Source organism: Cavia porcellus, unplaced genomic scaffold (genome assembly GCF_034190915.1).
Source record: "Cavia porcellus strain 051 isolate PalLab524CR breed Dunkin Hartley unplaced genomic scaffold, mCavPor4.1 scaffold_16, whole genome shotgun sequence".
NCBI lineage: Eukaryota > Metazoa > Chordata > Mammalia > Rodentia > Caviidae > Cavia > Cavia porcellus.
Genome location: NW_026947499.1, coordinates 58,173,423 through 58,200,556, shown reverse-complemented (window position 1 = coordinate 58,200,556; position 27,134 = coordinate 58,173,423). Strand labels below are relative to the sequence as shown.

At 38.4% G+C, this 27,134-nt stretch overlaps 1 protein-coding gene across 1 annotated transcript in view; it reads right to left on the bottom strand.

Moving 5' to 3' along the window:
- Cd109 (CD109 molecule) overlaps positions 1–27,134 on the bottom strand; it is a 138,694-nt gene that overhangs the window by 31,869 nt on the left and 79,691 nt on the right. Inside the window, exons 15-21 of the mRNA XM_063226895.1 lie at positions 24,433–24,585; positions 17,525–17,599; positions 16,948–17,008; positions 4,702–4,840; positions 3,635–3,752; positions 1,955–2,068; positions 442–660 (exon numbers count right to left, since the gene is read on the bottom strand). Of these exons, the coding sequence (XP_063082965.1) occupies positions 442–660; positions 1,955–2,068; positions 3,635–3,752; positions 4,702–4,840; positions 16,948–17,008; positions 17,525–17,599; positions 24,433–24,585 (879 nt within the window). The remainder of the gene's footprint in view (positions 1–441; positions 661–1,954; positions 2,069–3,634; positions 3,753–4,701; positions 4,841–16,947; positions 17,009–17,524; positions 17,600–24,432; positions 24,586–27,134) is intronic.

Here is a 27,134-nt window from a genome sequence, read left to right as displayed (position 1 = left end):
ACATCTAATAAAGCAGAGTACAAACCCAGGTGTATCTGATCCTACAGCCAAGTGTTTATCCACTATGCTGAGCTGTCTTTTTTTAATTCTTCTCAGAAGTCTACAAAATCTCTTCTACCTATGTTGGGGGCACCAAAATTTCCAGTCTACTTACCAGCTTGACCATAATTTAGCAAGATCCCACGTAACACAGCTTATAGATGTAAAAGACCATAAAAGAGATTTTACAATTGTGTTTCTGCTTCCACTCATAATGGAGCAGTTCTAAAACATTAATGTGTCATATTTTTACACACAGATGAGAAAACATTAGGCAAGAACAGGAAGATTGAAGCAATGACCTACTAGACTTGCCAACAAATTTAACTGAGAGAAAAACCATCTTGTTTGATTTTCAATTACGTATTTCCATTTTATTTACTTAAAACTGCAAATATTTACCTTTACTAAAATCCTCTGGGTGATAGCATCAGAAGCCATGGGTGAGATGGCTCTGACTGTGATGGGGATTTCTCCCAGATGTGTAGGCCTAATTGGGAAAAGAACAGTTGTACCATCTTCACTGGGAACCAGAATGTCCTGCTGGTGTCCTGTAGCATTTATTTCTTTTGAAGTCATTAGAATATCAAATCTGTCACTCTCTTCAATGATTACCTTAACCTAGAAGGAAAAAGTACCAAAGATTTTTTTATAATAAATGCTCTTTGGTAAAGTGTTGTCTTATCACCACATTAAATCTGTGAGGCTCAAAATCAGAAAAGATGAGACAAACATTCAGCTAAGGGGAGAATGAAAGGATATCAGGAAAACATTTATTTCCTACACTTTCCCCTCTCACCTCAATATAACTGGGGAAAGAAACTTTTAGGCTCCATTTCTTGTCCTTTCTACCATTAAGTTCTCTCCTTACTCCAAGGAGTAATAAAGTTGTTACGGAAAAGTTATTTACAATATTTGTATCACAACCAGCCTAACTTAACTGCGACATTCTAGGAGACACTGGTCCCATTAGAAAAGCATAAGCCAAACAGAATAAATGTTACCACCTCTATTAGGAGTCTCTTCAAAACTTATCCCAAGAGCAGTGTTATTCAGAGATTAGTTCTAAAACACATGCCAAGTTTCTAGTCTCAAAAAGCAGCATTTTTCTAGGCTTTGTATTTTACTAACTGTTTGACAACTCACTTTTTAACTTGCTTCTCAAAATATTTTTTGTAAATAGTAATTATTATCCCCACTTTTTTTAGATGAGAAAACTACAATTAAGTTATACACGGTAAGTGGCAAATAAGACCACTGGCCTTCTGACTCCTTTTTTTTTTTTTTTTTTTGCTTGCATCATGCTCACTAAATTAAAAAATACAATTAAACCATAAAATGCAGCTTAGTAGTAGAGTGTATGCTTAGCATAAGCAAGGCCCTGCACTCAATCCCTAGCAACAATAATTAATTAAAATTTTAAAAACACTGCCCTGTATAGACATAGTACCTAAAGAACTTGTGGCATTTTCACACTGTAAAGCTAACTGCATATCCCTAGTTACTCTGGGGAAAAAAATTTAACCAAAATCTGTTTCACACTACTGCAGGCATAATAACACAGCAGACTTCATCCCTGGCCTCCAGGCAGTGACTGCCTAAGAAGACACAGGCACATGTGCAGCCATGGAGAGTAAAACACAACAGAACAGGAAAGGCATCTCAGTGTCACAACCATCTTCACGGGGATACGTACTGAACAACTGCAACAGGCCCAAAATGGCAGTGACAAGAGGAGGCCTCCGTGACCACAGGGAAGCCCCGCGGCTACCAGTGAGAGCCTGTGCTGGAGAGATGTGCTAATGACAGCCTGGCAAAGTACATCTATGCTCAGTCTCCCGGAGATGTGGAACGTGCTTAGCTGCCCAAATATTTCCCCATCTAACCTCTGCATGTTTTCTCTTGAATACATTACCTCCGTAGCATCTTTCAAATAATTGAATATGGTTACTTCCAAAGCAAATTCTTCACCTCTGATAACAGAGTAGGGAAGATTCAAAAAAATGAAAAATGGTTGGAAGGCTTGTAGCTGGAAAGAACACAGTGAATACATATTTTTATTCTCGTCAAAATGCTTCACATTATACATAATTAAAAGCAATACTTACAAAGCCTGTAAAGCTTATAAATCTACCTACTAATAGCTCCTCATCTATCAACAAAGAGCACATAACAACTGATCCCAAATAAATGACAGCAAATTGACTTGATTTATGTTACTTAACATAACAACCAGCAACACATTATGAGTCACCTGCCAGGAGTTAAGCATATCATAAATTATACCACTTCATCATTACAACTGTATAAGGGCATTATGCTCCTATTTGACAACCAAGAAAACTGAAGTTCAGAGATCTTTCATACTGCACACACATGTGCAAACACACACACACACATCCTCCTTGGAGAGCCAATGCTGAAACGGGCTGAGCCTGCAGGAGGTGCCAAACCCATCCTCTGTCTCTGAAGCTAAACCTGGATTCGTTTAAGCCAATGGTGTCACTGGTGCAGCAATTCCCCTAGAGGTTTATTTGAACCTTTGTGAAGGTGTCTTGGACTGTTACAAAGATGGAAGATGTTACTGGCACCCAGCGGTGAAGTTCGATCATGCTCAGGGAGCCCTAATCAATGAAGAACTATGTCGTGTTCTTCACAATTTCTGAATGTCTCTGTAGACATTCATGTAAACAATCTATTTAAATGCTTTAAGCTTACAACACAATCCCAATTTATACAAAAATCCTAAGCATTTTTCAACATGCAATGAATTTTTCACAGACACAACTAATTTGTAAATCAAGGGAACACTGCACCTTGTTTTGTGTGTAACCTTACCAAAAGTTGCTCATTATTTCAGAAATTTACAGCACCACAGGCAGTGGTTTCTGAGTTACTAAACTCAACATGTATACATCAAGCTGCATTCATAACCATTATACACAGGGTGGCTCTGCCCAGTGTAAACATTTAAGCTTCCTGACCACTGACATCCTGAAACACATATTATGTTATCTATTCTTTTCCTTTTATTTCCCCTTAGTACTTCGCACAGGATATAGTATTAATTTTTGAAACCATGTATGTAGGTATGACCTATGCATTTCATTTTGGATGGTAAAGAGGACACACGAATTGCTACAAGTGGAGGGCTTTTGGTACTGTACATCAGAAGTGACGGCATTGGTCTAAGCTACACATCAGCATTGTACTACTAATAGTAGCTGGAAACAGAATGCCATAACAATTTGACCAAAGAGATATGAAGGAATCATATATGCTAGGGGACATCTTGAAAAGTTCTGCTGACCCTTGAGGGACAGATGAACATTCTTTCTCTTTTACCACTGGAAGTTATTAGATCAGCTCAATAATAAATTTTTCTACCCAAATCTTAATAGGAACCTAGCACATCCAGTAATTGCATGTTGCTCACATTCTAAAATTTGAAATGCACAGAAAGCAGAAAGGCAAAGCCAACCAATCCCCAAATTATGGTAACATCATAAGCAATCATTTTTTTAAATCTACTGAGTAGCTGAAATTCTTAGCTTCGCAGTACTGTGACATGAATGTACAGCCTTTAAAATGCTACCTCCACAGGAGCAGTTGTTAGGCCAAGACCTAAGTCTTCAGAGATCACAAAAGCTGTAGCCACCCAGGAAGTGATAGAATCAGGTACAGTAACTTCAAATTCTTGATAAATCTTAGATCTGAAGTGAAGACAAACATAAAAATCACAAAAACCAAAATAAATCAAGAAATTTTGGGGAAGGATTTTAATTTTCTGTATCATCTGTATACCCAAATTTAATATTATTTTAGCATAAAAAGTAGATACCAAATTCTCAAAAACTAGGCCAAACTATTGCATACTGATCCTTTTCTCTTAAAATCTTTCTACAATGTTTCTATCTTCAGAATGACCACTATCTTTTCATAAATTTTGTACAGAGAAAAATATGTATTTCTAAACTTTTATTTTTTCTCAGTTGCAAAAGAGGTTTTTCTCTATATCTCCGTCAATGCTGACCTTTTTATAGTGGTGGTCTAAGATCTGACTCATGTCTGATTTAAGATATCCTTTAAAGTCTGACTATAAGACACTATCTAGATTGCAAGATTTTATTTTTTGTTTTTGTTCTTGTTTGCTGGACCTCATACAGTTTGAGACACATCCTGTACCACTGAGCTATAGCCCCAGCCCAAATTCCAAGACTCATTGGCTCAGGTATCAGGGTGCCCAGGATTGCTCAGCAAAGCTGCCCCTTCTTCCCTCTGTGGCTCGTGGGTTATCTTGTGAGGAATGCTCTTCAGTTAGCTGTCCTACCCTACAGTCCAGCAGGTAACGATGAGCATTTCCCTCCCATGGTCACAAATGGAAAAGCCATTTTTCTACAACCATAAGACTTTAAGGAAATTAAAATCTTCCTTCCTTTTTTTAAAAAACTCCCTCTACCTTGATGGTGCTCTGCAGCCACAGTCTGCATGTGACTTCATTAAATAGTTAGATTTAGTTGACATGATTCTAAAACAAAAGTCTCTTGGCTTACTTAATTCTTCATTATACTATATTTGTACTTAAACATTAGACAGAGCGCAAACTTTATTTAAAACACACAACAAGCAAAATATGCATGAACAAAGTTTATCGCTGTTTACCCCATGTGAACATCCAGCCAAAGCCAAGTCTCTGGAAAGTGCTTTCTGACATGTGGATTACTGGCTGAAGAAAAACCATGAATATCTAAGTATCCCTCATTTTCCTCCATATACCTCTCGGCATATTCGACAAAGTCATCTAAAGATAAACATGAATCTTGGTTAGGAACATACTCATTCAAGAGAATGAATTTTAAACTTGATGCCCAGAATCACAGTCCCTCTCAGATGCCTGTGTTTTCAAGTTCATCTTGAGAAACTTGAAAGGCACAGGAAGTTAACCGATTTACCAAAAACCACCTGGATGGTGACTTCAGAACCAGAATTTTAAAAAAAGAAAAAAAAATTCTTATTCCTACAATGAATAACCAAAAAACTACTTATCATCAAGGTCTTAAAATTTTTCAACTAAAATATTTTTCTTCTTTTTTTTATCTATTGCCATAGCCTCCCATGGTGCTGAGATTACAGGCATGTACCATCCCACCCAGTTTAACTTGAAATTTTAAGAGTCAAATCCCATTTTTAAAGTGTCCACAATTTTTGAATTTTTCTCTTTTTAGTTCCTTTGACCATTTATCACTGGCTATGCAGCCATGCTACAATCACCCAGTGTGTTGGGTTTTTCGGGAAAAAGGGGGCCATACAGACTTTCAATCATGTATCTTCATTTTTTTCAGTTTGTATGTAAGACCAAAATAAAGCCTACAGTGTTGTAGGCTCTAAGATTATAAAGATGGATGCAATGAGACAAACAGAAAACTGTAAGAGTATTATAAGGGTGCCAGAGATACGTAAAAGATCTGCTTGATGAATATGAATATGAATATGAATATGAATGATGAAAGGATATGCCAAGATAGAGAACGTCCAGGAAGATGGGAAAGCGGTAAGCAGTAACAAATCAGCCGCTCCAACATAGATATGGAATACAGATACTAAAAAATAATAACGTGGGGGAGGAAACAAGAGAAGTGGATCCCTGGGACCCAGCAAGGACCTGAAGGGAAACTGGAGCCCACAGAGAAATAAAAAGACAGACACAGCACAGAAAAGGAAGAGGAAACTTGTACTTTCTCCTCATCTCCTCGTTCATGGCAAGAGAAAGAAAGATTGAATCTACAGTGAAAGGAGATGACGCTGGAGGCCTCCAGGGAGAAAGGCCCCAGGGCATGGAACAGTTGATGCCATGTACTACCACAGCTGGTGAGTGACTCCAGTCCAAATGACTGCTGTGTCCCCTGGAAAGCATGCCCAGTCAGATACCAAGGCCAACTGACCTAGGACTCAGAGCAGTCGCAGACCCGTTTCATCTCAGGACTCCCAGAGTTAAACTCCCACAGTGACTATGTAAGGGACAATCATAGGAGACGTCCATGGTCAGGGAGCTGTAGACAAGCTGGAGAAAGACACCAGAGTGTTACAAGCTAAACCACTCAGACCTCAGCCCAAGACCAGACATCAGGTGCATCCTCAAGTTCCACGGATTTGAAAGTCTCAGAACCAATGCCAAACTCTAATCCTGCTGCCTGATTGCGGGGATTATCTGGCACTGCTCTGGGCGCTGCTTCCTTCCCATGTCTATCAGCAACAGCAGAGGCACAGCTTGAACTAGACCAAAACTATAGACCCCAGAAGACAACCACAGGCTTGAAGTCATAGAAAAATTTGTTTCTTTTTTTCTTTGCTTTTTTGTTTTTATTTTTATTCTTGGCAGGGAGGTTCCCCTCTGCTTGCTTGTTTTTATTTCTTTGTGAGGGTGAATTTTGTTTGTAGTTCATTTTGGTTGGTTCCTCATTTTGTTTTCTTTCCTTCCCTTCTGTCTTCTTCACCAGTTCCTGAAGCTTGGGTAATCTCCCTCTGTCCTTCAGCCTTGCTTCTAATCTTTTTCTTGTTTTATTTCTCTGTTTTTTCCCCTTCTCCCTTTTAATTTTCTCCCATTAGGGTAAAATTGCTCTACTGAGTGGATATTTACTGACAATTTTCTGATTTGTCTTAGGTCTTGTTACATAGCTATAAATCTTTACATATGATTAAAAGTGACAAATTATTACTTATCACAATTTGTGATTTTCTAGTCTGTGCTTGATGCCATTGTTATCGCTGACTGATCTACTTTACTCAAGGTGACATACCTGCTATGATCAACTGATCTTCTTTGCATACCAATACCTAGAGTGTCTGGGAGACACAATCAACACTACAATCCATAATCAATACAAAGAACTGGGTGCTAGGTCAAACATGCAGCAACCTCTTGTTCCTAATAAACCAAAGGGGCAGGATCCTGGGACAGACTCAAAGGCTGAAAGGCAGGTATCCTAGAAGACATCTCTGAAAAGTAGTCATTTCTAAGAGATCACATTTCTAGTAATAAAGCTACCTACCCTAAGCAATTTATAATCATCACTGCCAAAAACAAATAATAGAAAATGAGAAAACATGGAAGAATATGCAACCCCAGATCTCAAGCTCACTCAAGGCAAATCTTAGGGATGTTGAAGTAGAAGAAATCAAAACCCACCCAGCTAAACTTTCTGAAAAGGTGGAGTGGAAGTATTAAAGCAGATAAATGAGACTCTAAAAATAAAACAAAATAGAAATAATTACAGGGATAATTAGAGATGATGATCATAATGAAGGATATCACTGGTGAATCTAGGGTAGATACACATTAAAAAAATAAAGGCAAAGTCCAGGTATGGTGGTGCACACCTGTAATCTCAGCACTCAGGAGGCTGAGGCAGGAGGATCATTTTAAGTTTGATACCAGCCTGGATTACAAAGTGAGCTCAATGCCATCCTGAACTACCTAGAGAAATCCTGTCTCAAAAAAAGGCAAAAAAAATAGAGGAATTAGGAAAGTGATGCAAACCATGAATGCCTAGCATAGGAAAGAAACAGATTTCATAAAGAGGACTCAGATAGCTACCAGATTAAAAATTTTATTAAAAGTATACACAGCAGAATCAACAAATGTGAAAATAGAATATTATATCTAAAAAAAAGGGTGGTGGTAGCAATTGTCAAATGAAAGACTCTTAAAAACAGCAAGGGGCCATGAAAAATCAATCCAACAGCTGCCAAACAATACAGAGAAGAATAACATAAGACTAATCAGAATGAATGAAAAATTAGAAGATAGCACAAAGGCCATAAAACAAATTTGTTCACAGAAGTAATACAAGAAAACTTCCTAAGCATGAAAAAGAATAAGATAAGTTAATTAACCAAGATCAGAAAAACTACACTAAAGCATATAATAGTCAAGAGTCCAGAAATTCAGCACAAGAATAAAATATCAAAAACTTCTAGAGAAAAGAAACAAGTCACCTATAAAAGAAAACCCATTAGAATCTCAGCATATTTCTCAACACAAACCCTTAAGTCAAGGAGAGTTTAGAGTGAAATATTTCAAGCTGTACAAGAAAATAAACTCCATCCCAGACTGTGGCCTCAGTTCCTGAATTTAATTCTTTCCATGATTCTGGTTCCAAACAGAATTAGACAATAATCAAATCAAACTCAATGGTCACATTCAATGTTGACCTTATAGGTAATTTTTTGGTTCACAACCAATTAAGTTTGGAACCAGGAACATGGAAAGAATTAAGTTCATAAAGTAAGGTACCACTGTACTTTTCAAAATTGAAGGAGAAATAAGATACTTCCATGATAAAGGACACCTAAAGAAATTCATGACCACCAAACCAGCACTCAAAAGTACTGAAGAACAACAATTCCAAGAATCCCAATGGAATGAATCCACCAGGTGAGGCAAGCAATTAGACAGAAGGGAAAGAAAGTGAATCAACAACAGAAAACTGATATACTGAAAAAGACAAGTCAAAAAAAATAAAAAATAAAAAGACAAGTCAATACCTATTAGGTACAACCATCAATATGAATGGTCTCAATTCATCAATCAAAAGAAACAGATTTAACAGAATAGATATGAAACAAGACTCAACAACGTGCTGCACTCAAGAAACACATTTAACTCAAAAAGAAATTTACAGACTGAAAGTGTCAAGGAATGGGAAACAATTCTACAGGCATTCAGAAAAAAGCAAGGGCAGCAATCAATTAGGAGACAAAGTGGATGTCAAGCCAAGACTGATCAAAAGAGACAAAGAAGGGCACCATATACTTATTAAGGAATAATCCAAGAGAAAGAGGCAGCAATCATAAATATATATGCACCAAGTGCCAGAACACCCAATTATATAAAATAATTCACGCATATGAGAAATCAGGTAAGCACTAACACAATTGTAATGGAGGAACCTCAATATTCTACTGTCACAAATAGACAAGTCAACTAGAAAATCAACAAAGAAATACCAGAGCGGAACCAAACACTTGAACAAACGGATGTAGCAGACATCTAAAGAGTACTCTACCCTACAACAAAAGAACACACACTGTTCTCAGCAGCATACTAGATTTTTCTCCAAAACAGACGACATATTAAATCACAGAACAGGGCCCAGGATTTAGCTCAGTGGCATAAACTCCTGCCTGGCAAGCGCAAGGTCATGAGTTCAATCCCCAGTACAAAAAAAAAAAAAAAAAGACATTAAATCACAGAACATGTTTAAGTAAATGCAAAGAAAGTGAAATTATTCCATACATATTATCAGATCATAGTGTAATGAAATTGGAAATAAAGGGCAAAAGAAACCACAAAAATTTCATAAACACATGGAAATTAAGTAACACCCTCCTGAGAAACTACTGGGTCACAGATAAAGAAGAAATTACAGTTTGTATAATGAAACAATAATGTCAACATGACACACTAGAAATTATGGGATGCAATGAAAGCAGTACTACAATGGAAATTTATAGTGGTGAATACCTACATCAGAAAAAGAGAGTAAGTTCAAATAAGTAACCTAATGTTGACGTTCAACCTTTTAGAAAAAAAGAGAAAGTTAAACCAATGCTCATACAAGGAAGGAAACTATAAAGATCAGAACAAAATTAATGCAACTGAGACTAAGAAGATAATACAATGAATCAAGATTTGATTCTTTAAAATATTAAATAAGGGCTGGGGATTTAGCTCAGCAGCATAAGCACCTGCCTAAGCATGAGATCGTGAGTTTGATCCCCAGTACCAAAAAATAAAATAAAATAAAATATTAAACAAAACAGACAAAGCTCTAACCAACCTCAACTAAAGAAGAGAGGGAAAGATCCAAATATATGCAATTTGTAATAAAAAGAGTAAAATCTCAACAGATCCTGCAGAAATCTAAATCATTAGTACACACATTGAAAACATACACTCTAATACAATAGAAAGTTCAGAAGAAATGGACAGATTCCTAAATACATATGAATCACCAAAGTTGAATCAAGAAGATATAAAAATCCTAAATAACCCAGTATCAATCAAAGATGTAATTAAGAACCTATCAACAAAGAAAAGTCCAGGCTCTGATGAATTCGCTGCTGAATTCTACAAGAAATTTAGGCCATTCGTGGACTACAAGGGGAGAGAACCAAGCCTCACCAGGAGGCAATCCCCCCCACCCCAGAAACCACATCATTTTCATTGTGTTCCGAGGTTGGGTTTTATTCTCTTTTTTTTTTGATTATGTTAAATCTGATGGCATGAGCAGCTATTTAAAAAATAGCAAGACATATTATGGTAACCATTTTGGATTTACTATTGGTTTGTCTCAAAGTCCTTTATTGCATTCATTGTTGGTTTTTATTGTTTCTATTCTATTCTATTCTGTTCAATTTTTACTTTGTCTGAAGGTATCTTCAGCTATTCTGAAGACAACAAAAGGCATTTTGGTAACTACTGTTGATTTTGTAAGGTTTTGAATTACTGTATCACTTATACGGGTTTATTTTGATTGGTTTTATTCTGTTTTCCTTGGTTTTATCCTCTTTAAAAGAAAAAAAAATTCTAGAGAAGATCTAACACCATTACTTCTCAGCCTCTTTAATGAAGTCGAAAGGGAAGCAATAGTTCCAAATTCATTCCTGGAAGCAAACATGACCCTGATACCAAAACCAAAGAAGGACCCAAATAAGAAAGAGTTTACAAGTCAGTCTCTCTAAGGAACATCAGCGCAAAAATCCTCAATAAGATACTGGCAAACAGACTGCAGCAATCATCAAGACAATCGTACACCATGGTCAAGTGGGATGCATCCCAGGGATGAAGTGATGGCTCAACATATGTAAACCCATAAATGTAACACACCATATTAACAGAGCCAAGGACAAAAATCATATGATCATATCAATAGATGTAAAAAAGCTTTTGACAGATTCCAGCACACTCATGATAAAAATCCTACAGAAAATTGGAATAGATGGTCTTCATCTCAATTTGATAAAAGCCATGTATGATGAACCAACAGCCAACATCATACTAACTGGACAAAAACAGAAAGCTTTCACTCTAAAATCAGGAACAAGACAAGGATGTCCACTGTCTCCACTCTTATTCAGCATAGTCCTGGAAACTTTAGGTAGAACTATTAGACAAGAGAAAGAAACAAAAAGAATAAAAATAGGAAAAGAAGAAGTTAAAACTATCATTATTTGCAGATGGCATGATATTCTTCATAGAAGACCCCAAAAACTCCATGAAAAGGCTTCTGGAGTTAATACACACCCCCAAAAACTCCACGAAAAGGCTTCTAGAGTTAATACACAAAGTCATTAACATTCCTGGTTACAAAGTCAGTATTCAAAAATCAATACCATTCCTGTACACTAATAACAAATTGACAGAAAAATTAGGAACACAACACCTTTTACAACAACCTCCAAAAAAATGAAATATCTAGCAATCAATCTAATGAAGGATGTAAAAGACCTCTACATTGGAAGCTACAGTACTCTGAAAAAGGAGATTGTAGAAGATATAAGAAAATGGAGAGATATCCCATCCTCTTGGGTAAGAAGAATCAATATAGTGAAAATGGCCATACTTCCAAAACCGTTATGCAGTGAAATCCCAATCAAAATTCCAATAGCATGTCTCACAGAATTAGAGAAAACAATCTTAAAATTCATCTGGAATCAGAAGAGACCTAGGCAACAAAGATAAGACAGGAGACATCACAATCCCTGACTTAAAATTATGCTGTAAAGCTACTGTGATAAAAAAAAAAAAAAAAAAAACAGTGTGGTACTTGCCCAAAAAAAAAAAGACCCAAAAATCAGTGGAACAGATTAGAAGATGAAGAAACAACTCCAGACACACTAAGCCACCTTTTCTTTGACAAAGGTGCCAAACACATTCACTGGAAGAAAGACAGCCTCTTTAATAAATGGTGCTGGAAAAAATGGCTCTACACATGCTGAAGATTAAAACTGGACCCATTATCTTTCAGCATGTACCAAATTAAAATAAGAATGGATCAAAGATCTTAATATAAAAACAGAAACATTAAATCTGCTGTAAGATACAGTAAATAAAACTCTGAAGACATTCCTGTAAGCAAAGACCTTATGACTAAAACCCCAATCACACAGGAACTATCACAAAGTATCAACAACTAGATCTCACCCTATTGAAAAGCTTTTGCATTGCAAGAGAAACCACTAACAGAGTGAAGAGACAACCAATGACGTGGGAGGAAATGTTTACCACCTGTACCTTAGACAAAGGATTGTTATCAGCAACATATAAAGAACTAAAAAAAAAAAAAAAAATCAGTCCTCCTAGATTTAAAGATCCAATCCCAAAATGGTCATCTGAGATGAATGAACACTTCTCAGATGAAGAAATAAAAACAGCAAAGAAATATGTGAAATCACAAGTGGGAAAAAAAAAACAAATTAAAACAACACTGAGATTCCATCTTACCCCAGAAAAATGGCTATTCTCAAGAAACCAAGCAATAACAAATGCTGGAGGAGCTGTGGGGTAAAAGGAATCCTTCTCCACTGTTGGTGGGAATTCAGACTGGTACAACTACTGTGGAAATCAGTGTAAAGATTTCCCAAAAAACTAGAATTGGAGGTTCATTCAATCCAGCTAGTCCCCTCGTGGGTATGTTCCCCAAAAAATTAAAAACATCAAACCATAGTGATATATGTGCACTCATGTTTACAGCAGCACAATTTGTAATTGGTGATCTTGGAAACAACCTAAATGACTGAGGAATGCATTTAAAAAAAAAATGTGGCACTTTTACACAATGGAGTGCTGCTTGGCCATAAAGAAGGATAAAGTGGAGCTTCCCACAGGTAAATGGGTGCAACTTGAGACCATACTCAGCAGTGAATAAAGACACTGTGTAAGCATCATGTTGTCTCTTTAGTGTGAGAAGCTAAAAGAAACAACATATGTGTATGTGTATGTATATAAAAAGTTAAGATAATTATACTACTGATTTCTCTGAGTTCACTGAAGAGAAAGATTTGTGCTGGTAATATTTGGACAATTGAATGCAGATGTCTTGTGCTCTGGCTGGATGATTTGGGGATGACAGTGTGCAATGTATGTACCATTGTTGCCTCTTGATTGACATGTTTTGAAATTTTGTTTAAGGGGTTGTTTTCTTCTTTCCATTTCTTTTTCTTCTTGAAATAAAATGGTTTGTTTGATAACTTGGCCTCAAATTCACAGCAATCCTCATACCTCAGCCTCCCGAGTGCTGAGATTACAGGCATGTGCCACCATACCCGACTAAAAGGTTTTCTAATATGAAAAAAAGAAGAAAGAATATACTAAGAAAAGTTTCCATTTTGCCTGAAGTGACTTGCATTCCATTTTCCTTAAATCTCCAAGTGAAAAGCATCCCCCACAGAGGGGGAAAATATGAGCTCAGTACCAAAATCATATCCAGATCACAGTGAGTATCAGGAAAAAGTTATATAAATGAGAAGAAAGAAAATTATTGAGTTCAAATTTTAAAATATCAAGTTAGGTCATGCTGAAGAATTTGGACTTAATCTTCAAAACAATAATGATCCAGTAAAGGTTTTAAAATACTTCAAAAACATGACCTAACCCATGTTTTATAAAGACAACTTTGGCATCACAGGGGCGTAAAACTGGGGACAAACAGGGAGTTAGAAGGAGTCTGAAATGCCAAGGAGAGCTGATGAGAGCAGAAAGCTGGTCCAGGTCAGGAGGGAGACTCAGGCAGTGGGAACGCTCTGCCCCAGCATGGAGGTACCATGTATCAGGGAGGCTCTGAGCACCATCCTCAGTGTGTGTCTGGCTCTTGAGACCAGCCGGGAATCCCCACACCTCATCCAGGCAAAGCATGCAAGTAAGACCATCTCTGCACACTGAACACCAAGTGAATGCCCTAGATCTTAGGAGCAGCATAAAAGAGAAACCACAGGCTCACACGTGCCGAGCATGTCCCAAGCGCTTGGGCTGCTGAAATAATTCCTGTATGTGAAACTGCGTTTGCAGCCACTCCATGCAGGATGATTCTATGGTTTTGTATTGGCCCTCGCAATGATCCTGTGAGACATTACAACTCACTCTACACTGTAAAGGAAAACTTGGGATTTACATAGTTTAATTCATTTGCCCCAGGGACAAAAGGCCAAAATTTGAAGTCAGGAATGTGTGAAAGTAAATTCCTTTCCTAGTCACTATGTTACTTTACTAATGAATTAAGTATGAAGAGTTAAGAATGAGTTCTGGGCCAGGTGTGGGGGCACACACCTGCAATCCCAGCACTCGGGAGGCTGAGGCAGGAGGATCACGGTGCGCTGGGCTACACAGTGAACCCAAGGCCAGCCTGAACTACATGGCGAGACCCTGTCTCAAAAAAAAAGAGGAAACGACTACTTCATTACAAGAGACATGAAATCATACCAAGTCAAGGAACTGTTTTGGTTAAATCATATCGTGGAAAGGAAGTGTAAGGTCTAAGGAGAGAAGTTATAAACCTGATTTATGACACACTGGATCTGAGGTATTTGTGAGGCATCAGGGTGCAGAAACAAAAGGGTAAGACAAAGTGCTGAGTTGATCTAGAGTTGAGAGGAGTGGGGAAGACGCTTTGGAAAGACAAGGAACCGGGAGGGAGTGCTACCAGAATGATCAGTCTGTGCATTAGGCACTGGAGAGAAGTGGAGGCAAAAGGAGCCAATCACTGGAACTGAAAACCAAAAGACTGAAGGCCGAAGAACACAGTTAACAAATGGAGGGAACACGAAGGCAGGCGAAAGTACAGGCACTGGAAACGTCAGGGTACAGAAGTGCTCAGTGAGGACACTGCCGTGGGCAACACAGCATGTGCCACTAGAGGGCGCGAAACACAAGGACATTCAACTCCCAGGAGGAAGACTCTCAGTCAGCGGTGCACAAGTAAAAAAGTGCTGGCGTGAACGTTGACTGAAGAAGCTACGGTTGAAAACTTTGAGCTTCAAGTAACAGAGGGCTGTTGAATACAAGGTCTGAAAACAGTCCATAAAATTCAGCTTCTATTTAATCTGAGCCAGAAAAATGAGGGTCTGCCGCATGGGAAATTTTCCAGGGACATGATACGCTAGTAGGAATGTCAGGTTTCTTCTGTGACTATAAAAAGCCGGAAGTTTCTAGGAAAATGAAAAGGACAGAATAAGTGCAGTCATTCCTTGGTATCGTGGCAGTCTGGTTCTAGGACCTCATGGAATACGAACTCTCCAGATGTTCCAGTCTCTTATAAAATGGTCAGCAGTAATCTACACACTCTCTCCTAAGCTTTAAGTCACCTCTAGGTTACAGATAACACCTAGGACGATGTAAACAGTTGTTATACTGTGTTGTTTAGGGAAGAATAAGAAAAAAAGAGAGTCTGAACATGTTCAGGACAGAAATCTTTTTTCTTCTTCTTCTCAATCTTCATTTTGAGAAAGGGTCTCATTAAATCACCAAGTTGCCCACACTGGGCTAGAGCTTTCTGTGCTCCTGCCTCAACCCCCTGGAGCACTGGGATTCAGGTGAGAGCCACCACACCAGTGCAAACAGCATCGCTTTAAAATATTTTCAATTCATGGTTGGTTAAATCCACCAATGTGGAACCCACAGACACAGAGGCCCAACTGTACTGCTGACAATAAAATGAGGATTACAGTGAGCACTGGCAGGACCTGGCAAGTAGAGAGGAGCAAAAGCTGCGACTGGACAGTGGGTGAAGAGAGATGCCTGGACGGCTGTACAGGACAGAGAATTCTACAAGGAAAGCTAAATGTACCCTGTGTTTTCAATACACAGAGGTCATGATGACTCCATTAATCCTCAAAACTGTAAAATTCTGTTTTGAGCTTCAGGACAGGGCTCAAGGTATTCTGTGGGGGTGAGGAGAGCCCAGAGCCAGACAGTGAGGACTTAGTTTAGTGCAGAGTAACCGAGAGCCCCTGGAGAAGCAAAGACGGGGATACGAATGGTGACAAATCTCCAAGATGCTTTCCAGATAAAAATACTAGTATGATTTTGCCTGAAAAGAGAGAAACTTCTATGTTAACCATCCTTACAGATGCATTTTCTTCATTCAAAACATTTCTAAAGATCAGGGGAAAAAGTCACACAGTCACACCCCGCTTGGGGCAACTTAGCCAAACTCTGTCTCCAAAGATTAAAAAGGACTGGGCGTGCAGCACACTGGTAGGGCACCCCTGGGTTTAATACTTAGTGCCAAAAAGGAGAGCAGTGGCTTCTCCCCTAGAAGTTACTACTTCTTATTCCTGAGTAGCCAGCACTATGTAGCAGTTTGTGGAACCGGGATACAGATATGACCTCCTAGGAAGGGGACAGACAGAGACAGAGACAGAGAAACAGAGACATCCTACAGCAGTAACTGAGCTGTGTTTAGGTGCATTATCAAAAAGCTCAGGAACAAAATGTTTCAAAAACATATTGCTACCAGGCATGGCAGTGCATGCCTACAACCCCAGCCCTCAAGAGGCTGAGGCAGGAGGATCACTGTGAGTTCTAAGCCAGCCTGGGCTACACAGCGAGTTGAAGGCCAGCCCAAACTACAAAAAACTATGTTGCTTCTCTTAACTAATTTTAAAATAGTAGCACAGTTTGCAGTGTAAACTGGAATCACAGGAGCTTCGTATTTAGCCTCCTCAAAAATTAACAAAAAGCAAATGGGAAGGCATTTGTTTCAAAGATCATATAGGCGTCCAAATGAGCATCACATATTCTGTCCCAATACTTTAAAACATGACCTGAAAGGATTCCTACCTACCTGAATAGGTTAAAAATGCAAGGTAAAAGACAAATAATTTATGAGCATATTTCCAAGTCCTACTTACAAACACCATCGATATAATCCTTCATGAGGTGTGCATCCGTCAACACCCAGAGGCCACATTCCTAAAAAATTAATTTTAATTTTCTTTTAGGGCTGGGATTTAGCTCAGCGGCACAAGTGCTTGCTTGGCAAGTGCAAGGCTATGAGTTTGATTCCCAGTACCAATAAATTAATTAATTAATTAATTAAAGTTTAAATGTTTCTAACCACATAAGTGGCCCATATTCTGACTCACCCTTGCTCATTTTTGAGAGCTTAGGTACATGTATTCTCATTTTCTCTCTCTTCCTCTCACCCCCCAGACATACATCCATGTATAAATAGCTACTCCAAAGTCAAAGACACAGGAAAACAAATTCTCTGTTTCATGATAATTCCATTAACCTTTCTAATGGTGAATGTTTCTGTTTTTAAAACTGAAGGGTTATCTTTCCATTAAAATTATAGTTATGTAACAGTGCACTTCAGTAATACATTAACAAAAGATTAACATTTCATAATGATCATTAATTTCAATAATGTTTCCAACAGTAAAAGGCATTAATTTCCTTCCAAATTATACAGCAAACTAAACATACCTGAAAGACGGTAAAAGAATTCATAAACATGCCTAAATAATATCCTGTGTTATAAAGTTCCAACTCATGGACCACCTATAAAGAACAAAATACACAGAATGAGTGGATTCCCATCAATGTCTGCCTTCCATTACATTTCTTACCAGTAAGTAGACACAGCCTTCACATGTATCAAATGGAAAAAGATACAAATCAAAGAGTAGCAATGTGTAAATGCTTTGCTCATAACTCAACCCATGGATATTATATTTCTTATTTAAACTTAGTTTTACTCTGCTCAGGAATCCAGAGCTCCTAAGTATGGTCTTGACTTTAACAAGGAAGACCTTAAATGCTACTGATTGACAAGATCAGCAAATAGAGACCAACACTAAAAATGATCCGTAGTAGACTCTCGGGGCGATGGTGTAGTAAAAGGGCAAAATGGGTGAAGTACGTTAAATCCAGGTACAAATATGCCAAAGTGAAACCCATTACTGGTACAAATAATGTACCCTAATAAAAATTTTTAAATGATCCCCATTTTTGTACTACTGGCAGAAATAAATAGGCTAACTGGATAGAGTTTAATATAATTCTGCAAAATGTCCATTACCAAAATTAAAAAAAAAAAAACTAAAGCATCACAAAAGAGGAAATGTAATTACTAACAAACAGAATAAAATTCAGCCTCATTGATAAGACAATTCAAAGTATGCCAATAATATCTTTTTAATGATGAGATATGTGCGTTATCACATAAAAATGCTATTGTCTAGAACAATATTTATTGCTAACAAGGGTGAATAAAATGGACTAAAAATGAATAAAATTATCACTCTTTTTCTTCAAAAAGTTAGACATGCAATTAGAATATGATGCAGCAATTCCTAAGCATACATTCAAAGCAAATATTTGGAGATATTCCCTGCCAATATTCATTGCAGCATTGCTCACAATAGGAACAAGACAGAAATAACCCAATGTCCATTAATGATGGATGGATAAACAAGATGTGGCACATATATATACCAGCAGACTATCCAGACCTAAAAAATGAAGTTTAATACATGGATGAACCTTGAAAACATGGTGTTAGGTAAAACAAACCAGACACAAAAGGGCAAATGTAGATTAAGAGGTTACCAAGGGTTAGGGACAGAGGAAAATGGGGAATTGATTCTTCACAATTAGAGTCTCCAGGCTGATGAAAAGGTCAAGACATAATGGCGATGGTCACAAGACACTGTGAAGTAATTAACAGGGAGACTCTCCAGCCCGAGCTGTGATCCTTCCCCTCCCCTTACACTCTCAGGACTCACCGACAGGCCGAGTGTGACGTTTGTCCACAACTACTATAAAAGAAAACAGCCAACTAAGCAGCATACGGCAGGGGAAGCAGGGCGGCTGAAAATTTCAACTCAAGAATGTATAGCAAGCGTAGAAAATATGCAGAGAAGATAAAGGGCGCAGTAGCCATGTGAAGCAAGAACAAAAGACCCAAGTTTAACTGACATTTTGTGGAGTTTATTAAACTCTGTACAATTCAACCTATTTATCCCTACCAAAAGTATAAAAATATCAGTTGTACAAAAAGTGGGTTTCATTTTGGCATATACGTATCTGCATATAACAAACTTCGATCATTTTTATACCCCCACTACCTCACCATCTATAGGAGGTAACCATTTGGGTCCACTTAGACTAATGCAACTTCTTCATGCAATAAGCTGCAAAGAGTCCAAAAATGATCTGAAATAAAATAAATTAGAAAAACAAAACTTAAAAGATTATAAGCAAAAAGATGAAAAATGCAAATATGAACCAAAAGAAAGCTGGAATAGTAATTGTATTGTCTGAAAAAATTTAATATATATTACATCATTAAATATATAATAACTACACATATATAGCATGTGTGTTATAAAAATATAAGTGTAAATATACACGCTGTATGTGTTAATATAAACAGGAAAACTGATGGCAATACAGAACTTGCCTACCAAATACAAGAGTAGTGTGTGTATGTACATATGTATATTCAAACAAAATAACATTTATTAAGATATTCAGAAAGCTAAATATGATATTATATTCAGTTAAGTCAAATGCAAAATGTGCAGACTTTTTGTTTTGTGAGGCTGAGTATCAAACCCAAGGCCTCACACATGCGAGGAAAGCCTTTTACTACTAAGCAGACCTCTAGCCCCAGATACAGAGATTTTAAGAATAATATGAATTTAGGAAGAGTGGCTCATTTCACTTTACATAATGATCCATTTCATCCATGTTGGCATAAGTGACATGACTTAGTCTTTTTAGGGGTGAAATGAATACCACTTATTTGCTCTGGGTTTCCTTCACCCATTTACCAATTCAAGGACTCTCGGGTTGTCACCATTTCTTAGCTATTGTGGACAGGCTGCTGGGAACACGGCAGTGCAGATGCCCCTGGGAGATACACCCCGCAGTGGCACTGCCAGATCATAGGATAATGCTTTTGGCAGTTTTTGAAAGAATTCCATATTGTTTCCCATCACTGTTGTACTAATTTACATTCCCACCAACAATAAGCAAGGACTTCTGCTTTATGTCGTCACCAGATCTTGCTATCTTTAGTCTTTCTGAGGACAATCTTACTGAGCTGTAATTTCTTATTACTTTCTTGAGTGTCCTAAAATACACTTTGAAAACTTTAGATGGCATTTCCTTTGTAGTGCATATGTTTATGGGACACAATGTGATGCTTTGGTTGTGGAATGATCAAGTTTATCTCAAATGACCAGTGATGCTGAATATTTTTTCATATATTTATTTGCCATTTTTACTTCTTTACCCAAAAACTGTGTATTCACCTCAGATGCTCATTTTTGGATTGGGTCTTTAAATTTAGGGACCCATGTTTTTCATTTCTTTATATGTTCTAGGTGTTAGTCCTTCATCAGAGGAACACCTGGTCAAAACATTTTCCCACTGTGTGTTGTCTTCATGCTCTGTTGGTGACTTCTTTGGCTGTGCAGAAGCCTTTTAAAAGATGAGATCCCAATCTGATAAAAGCCACCTATGACAAACCAACAGCCAACACCACACTACATGACTAAAATGGAGTGCTTTCTCTCTAAAATCAGAAACAAGACTCAGTTGTCCACTGTCCCCACGCTTATGTAACATAGTCCCTGGAAAGTTTAGCCAGAGCAATTAGAAAAGAGAAAGGAATAAAAGGAATACCAATAAAAAAGGAAGAACTGAAATTATCATTATTTGCAGATGCCATGATATCCTACATAGAAAGCTCCAAAATCTCCACTAAAACACTAATAGATTTAATAAGCAAATTCAATACCATAGCTGGATACAAAGTCAATACTCAAAAATCAATAGCCTTCCTGTACACAAATAACAAGCTGACAGAGAGAAATTAGGGAAACATCACCTTTCACAATAGCACCCAAAAAAAAAAAAAAAAAGATACCTAGGAATCACTCTAACAAAGGATGTAAAAGACCCCTACATTGAAAACTCTGAAAAAAGTACTCTGTACTCTGTAAAAGGACACTGAAGAGGACATCAGAAAATGGAGAGATATCCCTTGCTCTTGGGTAGGAAGAACCAATATTGTAAAAATGGCCATACTTCCAAAACTGTTATACAGATTCAATGCAATCCCAATCAGAATTCCAATAGCATATCTCACAGAGTTAGAGAAAACAATCCTAAAATTCATCTGGAACCAGAAGAGACCTAGAATAGCAAAAAGAATCCTAGGCAACAAAGGCAAGACAGGGGCATCAAAATCCCTGACTTGAAATTACACTATACAGCTACTGTGATAAAAACAGTGTGGTACTGGCACAAAAAAACAGAACTGAAGATCAATGGAACAGATTAGAAGATACAGAAAAAGCTCCAGACAAACTAAGCCAACTTATCTTTGACAGAGGTGTCAAACACATTCATTGAAAGAGAGATAGCCTCTTCAATAAATAGTGCTGGAAAAAATGGCTCTGCACATGCTGAAGATTAAAATTGGCCCTATAATTTTCATCATGCATTAAACCAAATTTGAAATGGATCGAAGATCTAAATATTAAAACAGAAACATTAAATCTGCTGAAAGACAGAATAGGTAAAACTCTTGAAAACACTGGTGTAGGAAAAGACTATGAATAAAACCCCAGTCACACAGGAACTATCACAAAGAACTGGGATCTCATCTTATTAAAAAGCTTTTGCACAGCAAGACAAACCACCAACAGAGTGAAGACACAACCCACAGTGTGGGAAAAAATGTTTTTCAGCTGCTCCTCAGATTACTACCGAGAACATACAAAGAACTCAAAAAAAAAAAAAAAAATCAGTGCTCGCCGATTTAAAGACCCAATCCAAAAATGGGCACCTGAGATGAAACACATTTCTCAGAGGAAGAAATACAAATGTCAAATAAATATATGAAAAAATGTTCAACATCATTGGTCATTCAAGAGAAGCAAATTAAAACAACATTGAGGGCTGGGGATTCAGCTCAGCAGCATAAGCACCTGCCTTGCAAGCATGCGGTTATGAGTTTGATCCCTGGTACCAATAAAAAAAAACACTGAGATTGCATCTCATCCCAGAAAGAATGGCTATCATCAAGAAATCAACCAATAACAAATGGGGAAAAGGAATTCTCCTCCACCATTTATGGGAATGTAGACTGGTGCTACCACTGTGAAAATCAAGGTAGAGATTCCTCAAAAAGCTAGGATTAGAGGTTCCATTTGACCCAGCTATTTTCCTTTTGGGTATCTTCCCAGAAGAATTAAAAATAATACATGTGCACCTATGTTTATAATAGCACAATTTGTCATAGCCAGATCTTGAAAACATCCCAAATGCCCATCAACTGAAGAATAGATAAAAAAGATGTGGTATTTTTTATACAATGGAGTACTACTCAGCTATAAAAATGGATAAACTGGAGACTTTTATAGGCAAATGGATGCAATCAAAGCCATACTCATAAATGAAACATGCCAGATATACATGTGCATGCACTGTACAGTCTCCCTAGTGTGAAAAACTGAAAGAGTAAGATCCAAAATGTACAACAGATAATGTGAGATGAGAAGAAACTGCTCAAAAGGAAAGAGAAACTGGGATGGGGGAAAGGAGAAAAGAAGGAAGGGAAAAGCAACAACAAAAACAAAAATAATATACACACATAGTTCACTGAAAAGCAAGGTTTGGGCTGATATTGTTTGGACAATATCTTATACTTTGAGATACTAAATGCAACAATACACCATGTATTAACCATTGTTACCTTCCTATCATCTTGTTTCAAAATTTCTATTTTTTCTCTAAAATTAAAAAATTAAAAATTATAAAAGATGAGATCCCAGTTGTTGAATCTTGATAATACTTCTTGTGTAACTGTGATTTTGTTCATGAAATCATTCCCTACATCTGTGTCTTTCACAGTTTTACCTGTTCTCTCTTCCAGCAGATTTAGTGTCTCTGTTTTGATATTCAGATCTTGGATTCATTCTGATTTTAGGTTAGTGTACAGTGAGAGACATGAGTCTAGTATAGTCTTCGGCGTGTGGAAGCAAGTTTTCCTAGCATCATTTATTAAAAAGGCTGCCTTTCTTCCAGTGTACATGTTTGGCCACTCTGTCAAAAATCAGGTGGTGGGGGCTGGAGGTTTAGCTCAGCGGCATAAGCGCCTGCCTTGGAAGCAGGCAGTCATGAGTTCGATCCCCGGTACCGATAAAAATGAAAAAGACAAAAAAAAAAAAAAATCAGGTGGTTGAGAGATGCAAACTAAAATAATGCTAAGATTCCATCTCATGACTTTATTATCAAGAAATAATCAATAACAAAAGCTGGAGGGGCTGTGGGGAAAAAGGAACCCTTCTCCACTGCTGGTGGGAGTGTAGACCAGTGCAACCACTGTGGGAATCAGTGCGTAGATTCCTCAGAAAACTAGAATTAGACCCATGTATTCTCCTTCTTGCTATCTTCCAGAAAGCATTGAAAGCATCCTACTATAAGGATATACGCACACCTATGTTTATAGCAGCACAGTTTGTAACAGCTACATATTGGAAACAGCCCAAATGTCTATCAACTAATGAATGGATATGGAGCACTACTCAGCCATGAATACAGATAAAATTGGGACATTTATTGTTAAATGGATGCACCTTGAGAGCTTACTCTTAAGTGAAATATTCACAGATGTAATTATCGTATTATCTCTCTAATGTGAGAAACTAAAAGTGTAAAAAAAGACTAAAATGTATAATGGATATGGTGAAATAGTAAGAAAATGTTCAAAAGGAGAGAATCAGGGAGGGGGAGGAGGAAAAGAAAAAGTGAGAAAAGAAGGCTAAAATGGAAACAAAGTTTTTGCAAATAAGAATAACAAGAGGTGCTGAAGGGAGAGGAGTTGAATGGAATAAAAAGAGGAATCAAGATATATCGTGTACAGGAATAAATTCCCAATGATGAGTGTGATCATTATGTATATCTAAAATGTACCAATAAACTTAAATTTTAAAAAGTGATTAAGTCAAGCTAATGAATTTATCTCACGTGTTTACCTTCTTTGTGTCAGAACGTACATACACTACCCTTTTAGCAATTTTAATGATATACTACACTATTATTAACTATAACTCAGAGGTGTAAAATTGTCCTGCAGAGATCAGTCTTGCTGTCTACCCCAAGGTGGTTTTTCTCCTGTAAGACAGAAAAGACACAGCCGAACCACACAAGCTTCTTTCCAACATAACACCTGCACAGAGTCTTTTTCATTTGGAGGCTTTTCTGATCACTGGCTTATAAATGCACAGAAACTAATGAAATTTCTTTATATACTTGAACTAATGCAACTGCTTTCCTCATCTAACATCTTTCTTTGTAATTAAGAAAACCACACTCACGTTTCCCATTGTGATATCGTTTGAGGCATTCATCAGGCTTACACTTTTGTCAACAGCTGCAATCCCGACGACAGAGTCAGGCTGTGTCACAGCGACCCTCAGCGAGACTTTCTCCGAAGGCTCTGCATTAGGTTTACTCCAAAACAGCTTTACCTAACAAAGGGACAAAGTACAATTAGCTGATTTTGTGCTTTAAAAGCATTATTTATATTTCTTACCAATAGCAGATCAGTAACTCAAAATCTAAGAAAGAGTATCCATTTGCCGTGGCCCAGGGGATAACTCTAAAACCACTCACAGCCTCTCAAGGACAGGAATAACTGCACTCCCCAGCATCTGCAAGTCCTGGACTGCCTCCATCGGGTGGTATCAACCTGAAGCATCCTTCACTTCTGGCTGTGTTCTTCCCTTTCTCCCTCCTCCCGCCAGCCCAGCCAGCACAGGCCAGCAGACAGCTGGGTCCCATGCGCCTGGGTAAAGGCAGCACAGAGCCTCCATGCTGACTTTGGCTGAGGAATGAAGGTGGCAGGGTCTGCAAGGCTCATGAGATGAGCTGGGCTGTGGGGAGTTTAGGGGTGTCTTCAGGAAGGAGTGGACCCCATTCTGCACTCGAGTCTCCAGGGCTCCTCCATCCCCACACTCATCCAAGCACGGCCCCAACAGTACCTCACACAGACCAGTACTCAACACCACCGCTGAACCAAAGGCTTACCTTGGACCCTTCCTGCTGGGGCCTCTCATTTCCTCCAGCCCCATCTTAACACTGCCCCCCCCCCAAGACTGCACTGCCTGACCAAGGTGGATGGAACGAGCCCTCAGCCTGGCCACACTTTAAACAGCTTCTCCTTCCTAGCCCCAATCTCCCTGTTTTCAGAGGATTTGCTTTAGGAACCTTCTAACTGCAAAGTCTTTCTCGGCTCCACTCAGATTTCAGTCTTCTCCCAGCCTCTTGCCTGCCAGCTCTACAACCCAGAAGTGTGTCGCTCAAGGACCCAGGAGCCATGCGTTGGATGTGCCATCACCTAGAAAGGAGTCCGGGTGTTTTCCAGCCCCTGTGGAAAATGGAAGCCTGTGCAGTGGGCAGGCATAGAAGGCCCAGCACAGTGACCTGCTTCCCTGGCACCCTCTGCAGTGCTTGTGTATGACCTTGGCTCGTGCTTTAAAGCTCTCCTTCCTTTTGTTTCAGAGGACTCTATTGCACAGTGTTCAGTAAAGCCTGCCTCTCCTGCTTATGTTATTTCATCTACTTTTTCTCTCACACACCTCCCAAGCCCCTCTATCTAGTCGGCTTTCACCTCTACTCTCCATAGCCAGTGGGGGAGCAGGACATATAGCAGCATGTGGGAGACGCAGCCTTAGACCACACAGTTCTCACAGTCTCTGCATCCTGGGCTTCACCTCACACCTGTGTGTGAATGGTTTCTAAACCTACAGCTGTCATCCCTTCTATGTCTCATTCATTTATTCAGGAATCATTATTGGACATCGATAAAGATACACTAATGTTCTCCTGCTTAAACACATTTCATTTCCATGTATACAGTGTCTTTGTAAATGTGGTAATGGGTATACAAAAAATAGAGAAAGATACATCTTCACAAACAATTAAAATGAGGACCTAAGCCATATACCTAAGACATTTCTTGAAAGATGCTTCTAATGCCCTCTGTTTTGTTAATGTCGCTGATCTTGTGCACTGTTCCTCCCAACAGCCTGGTCTCAGTTTCAGATACGTCTCCTTGCTGAAGCCTCCACGACTCCTTCTTTAAAGTTCACCTTTACTGGTGATTTTATAATCACTACAAGTCAAAAATTATGCCCTGAAACTCCTCCAAAAAGTTTTGAAATAATAAACCTTTTCATAAAACAAAAAATAGCAGCTTGTAGTATCATGTTTTGAAACAGTTAGGGTTAACAAAGAGTGGGGACACCGCTCAGTGGCAGAGCTCATGCAAGGGTCTCCAGCACTTCAAAAAAAATTAGGCTTCAAATTCTTAAAAGAAAGCATGGATAACTGATGAGACATCACATCAGAACAAACTGGTAATTTAGTTTGAAAACGAATACTAGAAGAACTACACTCTACAAACCACTGTTTTACAACAGTGACTCTTTTACCTAGGAAGGACCTGAAAGGTCACAATTTTTAACGAATGCAGTGGCTCCTGGTGTACGACAGACAATGCAGTAACATTCTCTCATAGGCTGGTTACTTAGCCTATAAGAAGCACTGTGTGTTTGGAGACCGGGCTCCAAACCGCTCCTCACACACGAGGTGTCCACGCTTACCGAAACCTGACCAGCCAGCTTCCAGCAGATGAAGCAGACACTTGCCAGCCCTGCTCCCTCACATCCTCCCAGACCGCTCCCTCCTTCCCATGCCCTTCTGCTCGGGGCTCTCAGGCAGTGTACACACCACACAAGTCCCAGCTTGGCTCTGAATTCCACACCAAACCAATACTGACTGACTCTGTGAAAAATCCTGAGAAGGTTTCATGGCTTTGAGTTAAATCTTAATGCCAAGAACCGCATCTTCTAGTTGAGACCCCTAGGCTCCACTAATTCTGCAAGTGAAAACACAAATATGAGGAGTTTCATCCTTCGTCTGTAGTTCTAGAAGGGAATGTAAGAAATTTTCAAACAATTTGGCTTAATGACACTTTTGCAACACAATACTACATTTCTCAGAATTCACTACTTTC